Raw genomic sequence first — 17504 nt, 5'->3', positions numbered from 1 at the left:
TATAAAATAGCAGTTAAACAACTCAAAATTTAATATGTAACAACCAGATCAAGAAGTATCTCCCGAGTTGAATGCACGATAGACAATTATACCAAACTTCAGTGGAACTGAGTTTCGGAGTGACTTCAATGCACCTGGGCTGGTATTTTGTGCTTTATCCTATGAGCTAAAGGAGGAATCTCTATTCAACTGGATTAAATACACGTGAGAGTTTAGGTGACTGGATGTTCTGGTGTTGACACACTGAGTTCAAGGAACAGAATGTCAGGATGGGAATAAAATCAATATACTCAAAACTGACAACAAATTTCTCCTCTTAATCTCTCTCATCATGACATACAAGAGAAAAATGAAGATAACTATTGACAGTTTGTCTATCACACTCTGCTGACCGGGAGATGGACAATAAAATAAACATCTGTCAATCTGCCAGCTACCCTCAACAGATAGTAAGTAAACTCTGACTGACCTTGAGCTGGATTTAATTAGAATATGTGCATTTTCCACCCTTAAAAGCATAGATCATTTTACAAGTCTCTCTTTTTTGATACAGAATATTACAATATATGGTATAACACTGCAGTCATTATTAAAAATCACACTGAGGGAAGAGAATATGAATCAAAATGTTTAGTACCTTCTGCTGTCACAGGTCCAGACACTTCGGGTGATATTTGAGGTGGAACTGTCGTGAGGAGGGCTGGTGTGGCTGGAGTAACCTTCAGCATGTCCACAGTCTTGGGAGTTTCTCCAGCTGTTGTGGTGTCTATTAATATCGAAGGAACTTCATCTCTTTCACGTTGAGCTTCTTCTGGTACTTTTACTTCTACGTGGGTTATTTCAATCTCGGTCTGTCTTGTAATTGTGACCACATCAGGTAATGAAACATCTGTAATACCAGGTGTTATGGGCAAGGGCACCACAGGGGATTTGGTGGTAACTTCAGGAGATCCTGAAGGCTCGTCAATGTCTTCTGGTTCTTTACTTATGTCTATAATTCTGGATGTAATAATAGTTTGGGAAACTCTAGAAGGTTCACCACTAACCTCATATGGTTTTCCATTGACTTCCAACTCCCCACTTACAATAGGGATCCCGGATGGCTCCCCACTTATCTCTGGAATGCCGGATGGTACACCGCTTATCTCTGGAATGCCAGATGGCAACCCACTTATTTCAGGGATCCCGGATGGTTCCCCACTTATCTCTGGAATGTGGGTTGGTACCCCACTTATTTCAGGAATCCCGGATGGCACCCCGCTTATGTCTGGAATGGCAGATGACACCTCAATTATTTCAGGAATCCCAGAAGGCTCCCCACTTATGTCTGGAATGCCAGACGGTATCTCAATTATTTTAGGAATCCCGGAAGGCTCCCCACTTATGTCTGGAATGCCAGACGGTACCTCAATTATTTCAGGAATCCCAGAAGGCTCCCCACTTATGTCTGGAATGCTCGATGGCACCTCAATTATTTCAGGAATCCCGGATGGCTCCCCACTTATGTCTGGAATGCCAGACGGCACCTCAATTATTTCAGGAATCCCGGAAGGCTCCCCACTTATGTCTGGAATGCCAGACGGCACCTCAATTATTTCAGGAATCCCGGAAGGCTCCCCACTTATGTCTGGAATGCCAGATGCCTCTCCAGATATTTCTGGAATCCCAGAAGGCTCCCCACTAATATCGGGAATCTTTGAAATATGTTCTTCAATTGGCCCTTTCCCAGCTTCAACAAACTCAGTTGGCCTGGTTGGATATTCCCGATCTTCTGAGGGTATCAGGATAACCTGAATTCCTGAAGCTTCACCACTTATATCAGGAGTTTCTGATGGCTCACCACTAATTTCAGGTATCCTGGTTGGTAATCCAATGACATCAGGTAATCCAGAAGGTTCCCCACTTATATCAGGTATTCCAGAAGGTTCCCCACTTATATCCGGTATTCCAGAAGGTTCTCCGCTAATATCGGGTATTCCAGAAGGTTCTCCACTAATGTCAGGTATTCCAGAAGGTTCTCCAATAATGTCAGGTATTCCAGAAGGCTCTCCACTAATGTCAGGTATTCCAGAAGGTTCTCCACTAATATCAGGTATTCCAGAAGGTTCCCCACTTATATCTGGTATTCCAGAAGGTTCTCCACTAATATCAGGTATTCCAGAAGGTTCCCTGCTTATATCTGGTATTCCAGAAGGTTCTCCGCTAATATCTGGTATTCCAGATGGTTCCCCACTAATGTCAGGTATTCCAGAAGGTTCTCCACTAACATCAGGTATTCCAGAAGGTTCTCCACTAATATCTGGTATTCCAGAAGGTTCCCCACTTATATCTGGTATTCCAGAAGGTTCCCCACTAATGTCAGGTATTCCAGAAGGTTCCCCGCTAATATCAGGTATTCCAGAAGGTTCCCCACTAATGTCGGGTATTCCAGTAGGTTCTCCACTAATTTCGGGTATTCCAGAAGGTTCTCCACTAACATCAGGTATTCCAGAAGGTTCCCCGCTCACTTCTGGCATGGGTGTTACATCAGCAGATTCTGAAGGAAAATTCAAAAAGAAACTCAAATCAGAGGCAAAATAAACAGTGAGCAGTTATTGTTTATGCAGCACTTTGGATCCTCCTACTGCTGAAGAAATACCAGAACATTCTCCCTTGCCACAGATCTCATATCCTTAATCTCTTTGTTATTTCGAAATAAGGATTGCTTGAACAGACTTTGCGTGTTGCACAATGCACCACTCCTGGACCATGTCTTCTACTCTATACCCTCCACAGAACAATCAGAGAGCTAAGCGAGCCATTGGAAAACAAAGAATAAAGCATGTGTGAATGCTCTAGCAACACACAAGGTGCTGGAGGAACTCAGTGGGTCAGGCAGCATCTATGGAGGGAAATGGACAGTCGATGAGATCATCGATCAAACAATGGGGTTGATCTTCCATCGTTAGCTGCCTGTTGATGAGCCAAGATGTCCAATCCGGCCCAGGCACCAGCTCATTGGCAAGTTCCAGAACTGCACAGGACAATCTCTGTGCTGCACTCGCTCATATTATACAGTTATACAGCACGGAAACAGGTCCTTCGGCCCAACTCGTCCATGCCGACCCATCTTAGATGGTGCCCATCTAAGCTAGTCCCATTTGCCTGTGCCCGTATTCTTCTAAACCTTTCTTATCCATGCACCGGTCCAACTGTCTTTAAAAAGTTGTTATTCTATTTTATCATATTTTCTCATGACAAAAAAGGCCATTCAGTCCATCAATTCCATGCCAGCTCTCAGATTAATCCCATCAGTCTCATTCCCCCACTTATACCTCTCATGTGCCGTCAACTCTCCCCCCTCCCTGATTTCCCTATCACCCGCCTACAGTAGGAGAAACTGGAGAACCGGGGGAAACACAAACAGCAACTATGGGGGTGTGGAGTCCACTGCAGACGCACAGGTAGATCACAAGATCACAAGACAAGGGAGCAGAAGTAGGCCATTCGGCCCATCGAGTCTGCTCCAAGGAAAAGGGAAAAAAAGAAAAAGAAATGAGAAATGGCGGGGGGGGGGGGAGAAAAAAAACTATTCTAATCCCAATTTCCAGCCTTATCCCCATATCCCTTGATACCCCGACTAGTTAGATATCTATCTATCTCTTTCTTAAACGCCTCCAATGATCTGCCCTCCACTGCTGTTCCTGGCAAGGAATTCCATAAATTAAACACCCTCTGGCTAAAGAAATTTCTCCTCATCTCTGTTTTGAAACTGTACCCTCTAATTCTAAGATTGTGCCCTCTGGTCCTGGACTCACCCACCAAGGGAAACAGCCTAGCCACATCTACTCTGTCCAGTCCTTTCAACATTTTAAATGTCTCTATGAGGTCCCCTCTCATTCTTCTGTACTCCAGTGAGTACAGTCCAAGAGCCGACAAACGCTCATCATACGTAAGCCCTTTCATTCCGGGTAGAAGATTCTATGATTGGATTAGCACTGTAAGCTAGAATTCCCATGGGATACCTGCTAAGTTCTGGTAGAAGCATTGTCTTTAAGATGGAAGATCTTCCCCTTTGGCACCTATTGACTGCATATATTAAGGGATCAACATCTCTGTAAGTGCCGAGCCTCCCCCATCAGTTGGATAACCATACTGATAGTTATCTAGGATGTGAAGTTGGCCCTGGTCATTTGGGAGAAGTCAGCACCTCAGAGGACCAAATTAAACATTGCCATTCCATTGTTCCCATTAAAGATAAGAGAATCTAGTAGCCTTGATGTTAAGTGAACATCCTATTGGTTTGTTCAACACTGCAAGCCCAAGATCAATCACCCAACCCACCTCATCTCCCATCAAGGCAAGGTAACATAAGCCTCTCTGTCAGTGTCACAACATGTCAACCATTGCAAGTTATCAGACAGAAGTGGTCTATTTAACCCACCATATCCAGGCCGGCTGTAAACAGACCAAGTGAATCCCGCTGCCCTTTTCTTGTCCTATAGATTAGAGCACTCCAAATGCTCATCTTAAATATAGTGAAGGGTTTCTACCTCCACCAGCCTTTCAGGCAGTGAGTTTCAGATGCCCACCTTCAGTGAGTAGAAAGACTCATCTCCCTTCACCAATTACCTTAAATCTGTTCCCCAGAGCAACAGTGCTCTCTGTTATAAACAAAAGTCCTTCCTGTTAAAGCTGTCTAGGCCTCTAATAATTTTATGCACATCGATCACGTTTCCCTTCGGACTTTAATGTTATACCAACTGCCACCTTTAGGAATGAAGGGATAAGTTTATAAATATATAATTTGCAGCTTCTTAATGGTAGAAAGTTCAGATCCTCTAACATTGGTTGCTTGGTTGTAAGCTTCAGTTAGTAACAATTTCCTCCTCAACAAACTCACCAGGCTCTGCTGTGGGTGTTACTGTTGCAAGGCGTCTCTCAGCCTCTTCGCTTGTGAGGTATAGATCTGGGATGGTTTCAGTGGTGGGCTCAGAAACTTGGGATACTGTAGATAATTCAGGAGGCAATATCTTCACCTTAGGTACCACCTGGGTTGCTATGGTCTCTTCAATCAAACCCATTGTAATAGTGGGCTGCCCAGTTGTCTCCTCGGCAAATATATCGGTTTTGCCTAGCTCGACTTCCTCTGGTCTCACGGTCTTGGCTACTTCCAGCTCTACCACAGGAGTCTGTGTGACTTCATCCACTCGGATCATGGGTACCGTCAGCTCCTTGACCTCTGGCTCCTCCGTCACCATGGGACCAATGGCTTCTGAAATAAAAACAACAAAAACATTATATTCTGAAGATTCATTTAAAATATTACTACAAAGAATACCCTGTTAGTGAGATTCATGTTGGAAGAAAATGCCAGGAAGTACAGTGGAAAATTTCCCAGGGGGTTTCCCAGTGTTACACTACAACATCCTGACATGGGTGACAATGGTTGCTCATGCCTTTTCTCTGGGCTTCTGCTAATCCTCTGCCAAAATTATGGGAGAAGATGAGGAGGAAACTTGGGAGAAGTTGCTGTCCATCACAGTGAGTCACTAACCACGGATAAGTATGACTCTCAATTTATGCCCTCAATTCCTTTCAGCAGGGGTTTTCTCCTGAACCGTGGCTGAAATCTCTCACCAGGCTTCATAATTCAGAATGAAATTAACTTGCACAATAAGCCTTTTCATGCTGACTTTATCTTTCTGAGTGAGGGATCAGGAATACTGCATATAGATTTGTTCTCTCCATTCAAGAGGGGATATATTTGCATTGGATACTGTTCAGACAAGGTTCACTGGGTCGATTGAGGAGATTAAGAGCTTGTTTGAGGAGGAATGATTGAGCAAACTGAGGTTATGCATATTGGAGTTTAAAGAATGAGAGGTGATCTTCTTGAGACATTTAAGATTCTGTGTGGGCTTAGCAGTGCAGATGCTGAGAGAATTTTCCTCCTATGGAGCAATGTAGAAAGAGGGAGGATATTGTCAAGATCAGGGGATGCCCATTTAAGACTGGGAAAAGAAGGAATTTCTTCCGTCAGAGGGTTGTGAATCTTTTGGAATTCTCTACCCATAGAGCTGTGGGGGCTGAGTCAAGACTGAAAAGGACAGATTTTTGGACTGTTGGGAATTCAACAGTTATAGGGAACAGGATGGAAAACTGGAGACGAAGCCAACGTCAGCTCAGTCACAATCGTATTGAATGGAAGAATAGGCTTGGGAAGAATTGTGTCCTACTCCAGCTCCTACTTCTTTTGTTCTTGTGTTTTGTTTCTTACAATAGTGTTGGGTAACAGCATCATAGATTCCCTTACTAACCATATACTTCCATATAAAGTGTCCTTCAGCTACAGTATACAAATTTATGATATACCACCAAAATACATTATTTACTGAAGTGTATCCCAGTCCAGCCTCTTTATATTCAATTTTTGATGTAGGTTGCACTCAAATATAAAACACCTAGACGAGGATAAACTGTAGGATAGGATGTATCTTGATCGTATATTATAAATTTGTATATTTTACCTGAAGGACACATTAACAGCGAAGTCAAAGGAACATCCTTTGTAGGTACAGAAAATGTGTAATAAATGTATTGACAACATTTATTTTAATTGTCGCTTGAAGCTTAAAACTCAACTTTTCTTTCCCTTTTGATGAATTTTTATCAGCATCAGAAAAATACTTCTGGACCTTAGGCTCACAAAATCAGTGTCAAGCCATCTCAGGCAAAGATAGAGACAGGGTAAAGCTTCCTCCAACATTTGCCAGAAATCTGTTACAAGGCAGTGGTCCTGAGGGTCAGATGTAGTACTGTGTAGAGCAGTCTGTACACTGCCACAAAAACAAGCAGCATGGGTTAAATGAAGGGTAAATTGCACACCTATGTGGTTCAGTTCCAACTTCTGAAGACAGGTATACCTATTTTATTGCAACATTTTGCCATTTTTCACACCAACTATCCTTTTAGAGCCATTTTGCAATTTATGTTTTATCTTTTGGGAGTACTTCCAGACTGAACTAATTCTGTATCAGCTCATTGGAGATGAGTCTTCATTCAATGATAAACAATCTACAAGAGGAACTCAGTGGGTCAAACAACATCTGTGGGAGAAGGGAACTGTTGACGATTTGGGGCGAAACCCTGCATCAGTCCTGAAGCAGGGTTTTGACCCGAAACTTCGACAATTTCTCTCCCCCCATAGATGCTGCTCGATCCGCTGAGTTCCTCCAGCAGATTGTGTGTTGCTCCAGATTCCAGCATCTGCAGTCTCTTGTGTCTCCATTCAATGATGCTGGGCAGGGTCATAATGCACCAATCCCACAACTGCTTCATCTTCCATATGTTTTTATCCTTGGGAAAGGGAAAGGCATTTTCTTCTTGCTCACCTCGAAAGCAGTAAACATCGTAGCGTGACTCAGGGTCAGGGTATCCAGTCTGATCCAGGTTCAGGTACACCGTTCTCACTCCAGCTCGCCCACTGCCACAATACGGTCTGGGAGTTTGGATGGGGTATCTAACGCTGCCGTCCGATAGCCAGCCGGCTCGGCACCTGTCCATGCCCTGTTTCCACGCTGCGTACAGCTGGCCGGTGCTGGCTATCTTCGCGTTATGGCTGATGCAGTAGTCAACCGCTTCGTCATAAGTGAATCCATCCGCCACAGTTGCATGGAATACCTTCCCTGCGAAAAGCATGCAGAAACAGTCAGGCAAGCTTAGCAATGTCATTTTTTTGCATCAAAGCTCATTCTGTCTTTCTAAAATATTTAATAAGTAGTATAATTTTGGAAACAGCAAGCACAAAATTTTCAAGAGCTTTTGTTTTCAATTTGAATGGACAGGTTATATGATGGTGTCATTCTTTTTTTAAAAAAAGTATGGATTTTTTTACCATTGTCATTTGAATTTATCTCACTCCTATCTTCATAGAGATTATAATTTAGGACCTATATTTCAGCACTTTAGCATAATCTGTCTATTCATGATCAGAAGACTTCATACGTACCTACCACTCTACAGACACAGCCATTCCACCCACTACTGTAAGGTAATATTTATCTGTGCCCCTCTTGGTGCTGAGGAAGACAACTTAATCCTTCACTTCCTGAGGGGAAGTATGTCTGCTTAATTTAAAATATTACATCTGCCAACTTCTCATTAGTAGCCTCAACTTTACTCTGTTACAGTTTTCTTGTTTCTAGTTCCTTCACTGTCGCCGGGTCAAAATCTTGGAACTCTCTCCCTAACAGCATTGTGGATATACCCACACCTCAAGGACTGCAGTGGTTCAAGAAGGCAGCTCACCACCACCTCCTTAAGGGCAGTTTAGAATGGGTAATTAAATGTTGGCTCAGCCTGTGAAGCCCACATCACTTGAATGAATATTTTACAAAAAGTTAAATGATAAAGACGTTGCAACAAGCTCGTTCTTTCCTCTTTTGTTCAATGTGAATTCTAAGTATGTCTTACTGCATTATTTTTGGCTTCTCTATAACATTTACTATCTCTTACACTTCTGTAGGTCCTCGAGCCATGGAATTCAATGTCCTCATCTTCCATACCTCTTGAATCTATAACCTACAGAAAGTGAGTTTGGTGTCACCCAATCCATATTTCTTGATATACCATGTCTCACTGTTTTTGTCACAAACTTAATACTTCACAGAATTGTACCTCTTTGTTTAATGTCTCACCAGAAAAGGCATTCAGACCCATTCGCGAAGTGCATTCGGAACTGTGCTCTCAATCTCCTCCACAGGTGGTTGATTCAGCCACAGACTAATCTCATAGGATCAAAAAGCACACAGGACACACTACTGTTCAAAACAGCTCCAATTTTCCATAGTGTAACTCATTTCTCCATCTTCCTCAAACAAGTATGCTGGACTCACTCACTTTCTGAGCACCAAAGCTGGCTGTGCTGTTTACTGAACAATGACTAGAGTACAGCAAAACATCTTTTCCAAAGCATAGATTAGCCTCCAAATCGTTGAACAACTTGCTCTTACACATGGACCATCTACACTCACTCAGGCTACTCCAGAGGTACCTCCCAAACCAGCGCCTCTCCCTCCAAGAAAAAGAAGAGCAGAAGGCAAGACCACCCCCTGCAGCTTCCTCTCCAAGTCACACATTGTCCTGATTTGGAAATATCACTGTTCCTTCAATGTCATTGGATCTAAACTTTGAAACTCTGTACTATGGATGTACCTCACAAGGAAGACCGTAATGGTTCATAAAGGACGCTTCTCAGAATCTTTTCAAGGTTAATTAGGTTTGGGTAATAAGGAATTAGGTTTGGGTAATTCCATGGTTAAAGGAAAGGACATTTTAACTGTTTCTCTCTCCACAGATGCTGCCTGATCTGTTGAGTGTTTCCAGCATTTACATTTTTTTATTTATGATTTCTAGCATCTGCAGTCTTTGCTTTTAGGTCTTAAGTAGTTTCTTATCAGAGGTAAGGGCTGAGTAGGTTGGTTAAGGGGCTGTGACTATAGTTCCTAGGCAAATCTGCACACTGTACCATTTAAAGCTTCGATGTAGCAGTAGACATCGTAAGTTTCTTCAGGACTGCGGACGCCATAACTCCTTACACCAGGAAAGCCATCTTTGTCACCAAAGCAATGATCTCGAGGGTCCACCATTGGGTACCTAATCATAAGGAGTTTGAGATATGAAAACCTTACAGAGTTAACCTCTGGGAACAATGGTTCTGCGGACAAAGAAAGAACAGCAAGAGCAGTTAGTAGGAATGGTAACTTGGATGACTTACTTCAGGGTATCTTGTGATTGAGAACATCATGCCATGAAAGTGATTATCTGTCTCAGCAGATGAAGCTGGGAGGAAGGTGACTGGAGAGGTTTGGTAAATTGGAAGTTATTTTTCCGATTGTTAATATTTTTTTATAAAAATGCAAAAATCTATTTTTTTTGTTGTTCTATGCCACTGGCATTGTAGAATTGTGGGCTACAACAACTTAAGGAGGAAGATCATGATTGCCTTCTCAAGGGCAACTAGGGATGGGCAATAAATGCTGGTCTTGCCAGTGTTAACCACACCCTGTAACAGAATGGGAGAAGGATACCCTGTGCAGGTGGGAAGGCCCATTGTACCCCTGCCCAAGGGAAGGACACAATTGTATGAAGAGTTTCTTTCCGTTCTACAGATCATTGGATGCCAAAGAAGGCTTATTCCGTGAGGTTTCAAAAGTATGTGCTTAAATTTAGAACTTTGGCTTCCACCTGACACGTTGGGACACCAGCTCACTGATCCAGGGTGGATGCACTGCTAGCAGGTGCTGTCGAGGTGCTGGGGGGTTAGGGACCACTTAAGTCTCTGTGTCCTATATACAAAAACTCCAGCCAGGAAGGAAAAGATCCAGAATTCATGGTAAAAGAGATGAGCAAAACTATAGATATTCATAGACAATTTTAGCTCAAGTATTGCAATTTGAGAGGGAGCTAACACTGGAGGGGCTCTGTCAGAGGAGGTTAGCTCTTCACACACTTTCAGGAGCAGAATCAGGAAATCTTTTTCACACAAAGGGAAGTAAAAATTTTGAACCAAAATCAGGGCACCAGGAAATCCGGAGCTTACAGCTTTTTATGTATATTTAATATTAAAGGTTATGTAGCTATGGTATGAAAATGGAGCCAAGGTCAGCCATGATTGAATTAAATGGCTGACCAAACATGAGGGACTGAATGGCCTCCTCTAACTGCTAATGCTCCGTATTACATTAACAATTGTAAGCATTGGTTTGATGTTTAATGGTAGTACCTGCCAATGGAATATCATTATTAAGCTAGTTGAAATGAAATGTTTATTAATAAATGTATGTTAATTTATGGCAATTTATATTACTTTGTTAATTTATGTTTATGTTAATGTATGTTTGTCATGTTTGTAATGTACTGTGCTGCTGCTATAAAAAGGTAATTTTCATGGCACTTCTACCCTGTATATGTATGATAATGACAACAATAAACTGCTGCAAGACAACAAATTTCACGTCATCTAAGTCAGTGATAATAATAAATCTGATTCTGAACTTGAACTTGAACATTGTCACTGGGGCCAGGATTTCTAGTTCGCAAAATACTGTATATGATCCAATGGAATTGAGAAAGTGGAAGCTTTACCTGACTGTCTGGTCAGAGAGCCAGCCTGCATCACACTGGTTGTATCCTTTCTTGTAGGCTGCCTGAAGCTGCTCAGGAGTGGCAATAATGGCATTGTTTTCCAAACAGGCTATCTGGGCCTCGGTGAAATTAAGGGTATACCTGCTTGAAATAGCACGGTAATGGAAAACAATCCCTGTTAAGGAACAAATAGACAGGCAATTGAGCTGAGCCACATTAAACACATTGCAATAAAAGCAGAGAATGCTGGAAATATTCAGCAGGTTCGGCAGCATCTGTGAAGAGTGAAATACAGATAACATTTCAGATTGATGACTTTTCATCAGAACTTGAATTATTAACTGTTTCTCTATCCACAGATGCTGCCTAACCTGCTTAATGTTTTCAGCATTTTCTGGTTTTATTTCAGATTTCCAGCATCCACAGTTTCTCTTTGCTTTTAAAGTAAAGCATACACCTTGCCTTTACCCTACATACTCTCTAGTATAATACATCTTAGGTTTTCAATAATACACAGAGCAGCTAAATCTTACCATGCATCCTTTGCCATCAGACATGGCTCCCAAAGACTCATTTTATAGAAAGTTTTACTGGCTTTTGAATAGGAAGATTATATAGGAATTCTTGACTTCCCACTGGGGTCACTTGGACTTTCTATCATATGGATGAGCGAATACTCAACAAAATTCCTGAAATCTCCAGGTGCATCAAAGAAGACAAATTAGATTTTTTTCAGCACATGGCAGATTGATCACTACATTAGTTGTATTTTATTAATCAAAAATGGTGCCAAATTTTGAGCTTTGGTATTTGCACATCACTCCAATTTTGGATGAAATGGAACCGAAGCTTTGCTCAAAAGTTAAGTGATCATACCACAAGTGTCAAATAAATTTTTTTAATGATCTAATCCCAGGTGCCTAACATTTGGTGTGATGGTACAAACTTGTTATGTCTACTCCATCACACTAAAAGTTAGGCACCTGAGATGATATAATTGTTCCATCAGGTACAAACAAGAAATGCGGGAAACACTCAGTGTTAACTAGCATTTTCTGTTTTTGTTTCAGATTTCCAGACGTTGTAGTTTCTTTTTGATATTCACAAAGTTCAGAGGTATTTGCTTTATAATATGGCAGGCATGGTAGTGTAGCGGTTAGCGTAACGCTATTACAGTGCCAGTGACCCGGGTTCAATTCCCGCCACTGCCTGTAAGGAGTTTGTACGTTCTCCCCGTGTCTGCGTGGGTTTCCTCCGGGTGCTCCAGTTTCCTCCCACATTCCAAAGACGTACGGGTTCAGAAGTTGTGGGTATGATATGTTGGCTCCAGAAGCATGGCGACACTGTGTGTTTTGATGTACATGTGACTAATAAAGATATCTTATCTCTCTTATAATTGAGTGAAAACACGAGGATTAAAGAAGACATTTGAACCAAGGCTGTGCTTACTGGAGACAGGAAGGTTAGAGGGATGCACAAAGCTTTGAAAGGGAAATTACTGCCCCCTGAACCAGTCAGTGGAGAATGGGATCTAAGAATCTAATATAGGAATCCAGAATCTAAATTCAGAATCAGTATAAGAACTTTAGAGGTTAAAATCAGATAGAACATATAGCCAATAGATTACCAGACCACAGAGTGTATTATAACAAATAATTGATGAAGCTGAGTCAATCACAATATTTAAAATCAAAATAATACATAAGAGAGTGTGAAAAAAGAGTAGAGCAATGTGATTAACCCTTGTATGTGAAGCATTTTAACTCACCAGTTGGAGCCATTGGGCTGATGGGACATAATGTTGAACTCTCATCCACTTCGATCAATTTTTGGGTGATGACTTCTGTGATTGGGGTTCCTGTCTCAGGCGGAGCTGCCGTCAGCCCTTCGGGCAGTTTTGCCAGGACATCTGGAACTGCTGTTGCCTTAGGAACAACCTCCTCTATGGTGGCTGGAGTGTGAGGTGGAACTTCTGTGACTTCTAGTCCTATAGTTGCTGTCAGTTCTTCGATGGGTACAGAGACCCCAACAGTCGCTACCACAGATACTGGCACTTCTGGACTGGAGATCTCCTCAGTAATGGCTGATATGATTCCAGGGATGGTTCGTTCTTCAGGTAGGCCTGTAATGTTAGGAAGGATAATTCCCTCAGTAACAGCTTCTTCAGGAGCTGGGATTCTGCCAGTCTCTGGGGTGAGGACCGCTGGAGACATGGTCAACTCAAGAGCTTCCTCAGTGGATGGTAGAGTTATTGGAGTGAAAGGGCTAAGTGTAAAAACATCTCCCCGTACTTCTCCCTCTTCAGTAGTCTTTGTGAAGAATACCTCTACCTTCTCAGGTATGGTTTGGATGGTAAAGGCGCTTCCTTCATCGGTAAATACCTCTTCTGGCTCTGTGGCTGGGTAGACGATTGGAGTTTCTGTAAATGCTTCTACATCAGGCTTTCCTGTTGAGAAATAGCAGCATGTTGAAGAGATTATCAATGAACAGAACACTACAGGGAAGACACATGGCCTTGTGCAGACTAGCAACAAATTGAATTCTCTATCAATCAATATAGGGTGGTCTCAGCCGATATTGTTTTTCCTCATGGACTGGTAGCCCTTCTGTTTAGGTAGGTAATCCAGCTAAATTGAGTGCACTTGCACATTTCAATTCCATTTGGAATTGGCATTGACATTGTTAGCCTTGAATAGTGGAGACAAATGTTGAGCTTTGCCAGTTTTGAGGGACATAGCAGATAGTGTGGATGGGGAGAAATTGGATGTCTGAAGCTCGTGTTTAAGGGTGGTGTGGAACTGTTGGAAGAAATCTAGTTTCCCTTGGCGCCATTAGCATGTCTCTTAACTTCACTTTTTGCAGGTAGCTGGTGGTTAGGCTGCAGTGATCATTATAAAGCTCTAGGTGGAGCAAGCCTCAAGGCTTGTCCACTCATCAGTCACCATATTAATGCAGATATTCCATACATCATTGTAATGTGCACCTTCTTCAAAATGCACATTGATTGCTTTATACAGTCTGCTTAATTCAGCTTATTTGAAGCTTTATTAGAACATGAAGCAACATAGAACCCAACACAGGAACAGGCCGTTTGGACCAATATGTCTGTGCCGAAAATGATGCCAAATTAAACTGCACGCGATCCATATCCCTCCATTCCTGGATGTTCATGTGCCTATTTCAAGACTTTGTAAATACCACTATTATATCTTCTTCCACCTACCACACTTTGTGTAAAAGAAACTTGCCCTGCACATCTCCTTTAAACTTTCCTCCTCTCAACTTAAAGCTGTGCCCTCTAGTACCTGATACTTCCACCGTAGGAAAAAGATTCTGACTGCCTACCCTATCTATGCCTCTCATAATTTTATAAACCTCTATCAGGTCTATCAGCCTCTGACGTTCCAGAGAAAACAATCTAAGTCTGTCCAACCTCCCTTTATAGCTCATACCCTCTAATCCAGGCAGCATCCTGGTAAACTTCTTTTGCACCCTTTACTTGTTGGGTTCAAAAGTTTCTTGTTCCTGAAAAGGTTTTTATACAATCACAGAATCAATACTGCAAAGGAGGAGGTCATGTGTCCCATTAAACCATGCCAACTTCTAATAAAAGCTATCCAGATTTTTCTGTTCCATTAGCCCTTTCCCTGTGGCAATGCAATTATTTTTCTTTCAAGGACTTATCCAATTCCTTTTTGAAAAACGCATCTGACTCCACAATCCTGACAGGAATCCAGTCCAAATCATCACCACTCACTCCTCGAAAATGAATCAGGATGAAAAACTCTCCAATGATTTTTAACTGGGTTTTCACCAAGTTCCTGATTTTTTTTGTGTGTGTCACATATTTTAGGAGATGCTGTTACACATGTCACCTGTTTAGTGCACATATGAGGGATGAACTCCAATTTCTAAGCATTCATGTCCACGCAAAGGTAAAGTTCTTAACGTAAAGTTAAGACTAAATTGGAACAATACCTTATCTTATATCTGGGCCTGATCCAGCCTTCGAATTTTCCAACTTGAAGGAGCTCGCTCATTTTTTCTACCTGCATCAGACCTGACCATTTGTGCCTGTCTTCATTTTGGCTACATTTTTTCTTTCGTATGGACTGACTGGTTGGGGATATCCCACAGCCTCATTATTAACAACACGATCAAAGAAGCATAATGTGGTGACAGCTGCCCCCATGAACCCATTTGGTCTCACCCTATCAGAGATATTTCCTTTATTCTCCCCATTCCTCCACTCTACCCACCTTTACTGCTGCTGAAAATTAATTTGTTTTTCTCTCCTTCCCAGTTCCAAATCTGAAGCATTAACCATTTCTATTTACTCAGACCCACTGAGTGTTTCCAGAATTTTTCATTTTTACTGTAGTTGCTATTGGCTTACCACTGAAGCAGTAGGCATCATGGCGATTGATGGGATCAGGATAGCCAGTCTGGTTGGGGTATCGGTACACAGTTCTAACTCCTAATAGGTTGCCGCCACAGTTAGGTCTTCGTTTTGAGATTGGGTATCTGACACTGCCATCAGCAAGCCAGCCTGTATTGCATTGATCCATGCCATCTTTCCATGCTAGGTACAACTGTCCTGTGGTGGCTAACTGAGCACCTTTATCCAGGCAAGCTTCCATTGCTTCCTTGAAGGCATATCTTCCAGTGGTGGTTATGTAGAAGACTTTGCCTAGAAACAGAAGGGCAAAAAGCAGACCATCAGTTGAGTCACATCAATTGATCTAAAAGTCCAGAAAATTCTTTGTACATAAACTATTAACATAAAAAGAATAAGGGCTCAGACATGGATATGGGGGGGGGGGGGGTCTTCCAACAGAAACCTTTCCTTTCTTTTCTTCATTCGCAAGATGCCAGCATCCCTGACAAGGCCAACACTCATTAACCCCTCCCCCTAATATCCCCCGAACTTAACAGCTTACTTGGCCAGTTCAGAGACCAATTAAGAGTCAACCACATTGCTGAGTGTCAGGAGTCACATATAGACCAGCTCAGGCAAGGATGACAGATGCCTGAAGGACATTGATAAACCAGATGGGTTTTTACAACAATTCAGTGACACTGATTCGGATTCAGATTCAGATCAGTTTCTTGTCATATGCTTCAGGGTGCAATGAAATTCTTTGCTTGCATAAAGCTCGCAGAGTAAACAGTATACGTGGTAATAATAAATGCCACATTAAATACAACGAGGAGCACAAAAGAGCAGAATAATACAAATATTGTTGTGGAATCTGAAGTAGTGCAAAAAGAAATGCTAAAGAGACAATAATGGAATAACCAAGAGAGGTGGAAAAGCTGATACTAGATTTTTAATTCCAAATTGATTTAAAACCCTAACTCCCAGGATTTGAACTCATGATCCAGTAAACTAACGATTATATTATAAATCCCAAATTTCTGGTCTGCTGTTTCTAACAGCCAACACTAAGCTACATGATCATGTTGATGTGCTGTCCCCTCTGGATTTGTAAGGCAGCTTCATTAGCTTTCTGTAGGTAGAGTCTTGGGCTGCACTCCTGATTGTGGAAAGTTGCCAGAAGAGGTGCAAATTAGGAATGGAGCTACTGCTTTTAGAGCTCGTGGAGTGGAATAAAATGTCATCAGCCTATACAAAGGTTGTTCATTCCAGTCCTTATGAAAACTGTTTGAATAATAAAACCGTGTGCTAAAATCTAATGTCTGGAACAATAAACATGGAAGCAAGGACCCATTTTCTGACTTGGACTGCCTATGACCACTGATCCTTATTGGGACCTCTGAGTATGGCATTGGCTAAATAATTGAGGTCACAGTACAAATGGTTCTGGGTTCACTGGGATATAGACTGGAGAATGGTGTGACATCAGTATATTGGATAGCGACTCTACAATCTATGATAAAGAGTTCTTACTTTGTTTGTGCACACTGTTTCTCCAATTAACCTCTGGATTGTGATCAAAGTATCAATCCGAGGTCAACTCTTGCAGATCCTTTCTCTATCAATTGGTAGCACAGACCTGGGACTTTGTAAGTCCTTGTGACTCAGCTACTTACTGGTTTATTCACCAATTACTTCTGGGGTGAACACTTGATATTCTAATTGCCATCATCCAGACCTGAGACAGAGTGAACCAGCTGGCACAGTAATCAGTCAGTATGCAACTAATTGCTTCTCAGGTGTTGCATCTTTTTATTGATGTAATTATGATCATTGCTTCATATAGCAGCTTATTCCGAGAGGACCTTACATGGTTAGATACTTAACGGGGTAAGGGATGTTAATGATTCAAGATACAATAGTGCAGCAGGACAAATGGGTACAGTCAATTAGTCAATTTCATCTGGATGTAGTAAATTAAAGTCTTTTTTAAAGAGTC

General features: G+C 41.9%; 1 protein-coding gene across 1 annotated transcript in view; it reads right to left on the bottom strand.

Moving 5' to 3' along the window:
• The window catches only part of LOC127584100 (aggrecan core protein-like), a 91462-nt gene that overhangs the window by 29045 nt on the left and 44913 nt on the right, over positions 1-17504 (bottom strand). The window contains exons 6-12 of the mRNA XM_052040664.1: positions 15524-15817; positions 12896-13573; positions 11128-11302; positions 9509-9636; positions 7374-7667; positions 4883-5254; positions 638-2536 (exon numbers count right to left, since the gene is read on the bottom strand). Coding sequence (XP_051896624.1) covers positions 638-2536; positions 4883-5254; positions 7374-7667; positions 9509-9636; positions 11128-11302; positions 12896-13573; positions 15524-15817 — 3840 coding nt within the window. The remainder of the gene's footprint in view (positions 1-637; positions 2537-4882; positions 5255-7373; positions 7668-9508; positions 9637-11127; positions 11303-12895; positions 13574-15523; positions 15818-17504) is intronic.

This window comes from Pristis pectinata, chromosome 28 (assembly GCF_009764475.1).
Source record: "Pristis pectinata isolate sPriPec2 chromosome 28, sPriPec2.1.pri, whole genome shotgun sequence".
Taxonomy (NCBI): Eukaryota; Metazoa; Chordata; class Chondrichthyes; order Rhinopristiformes; family Pristidae; genus Pristis; species Pristis pectinata.
Note: the sequence above shows the minus strand (reverse complement) of the source record. Positions and strands in the feature narration are given on the sequence as shown.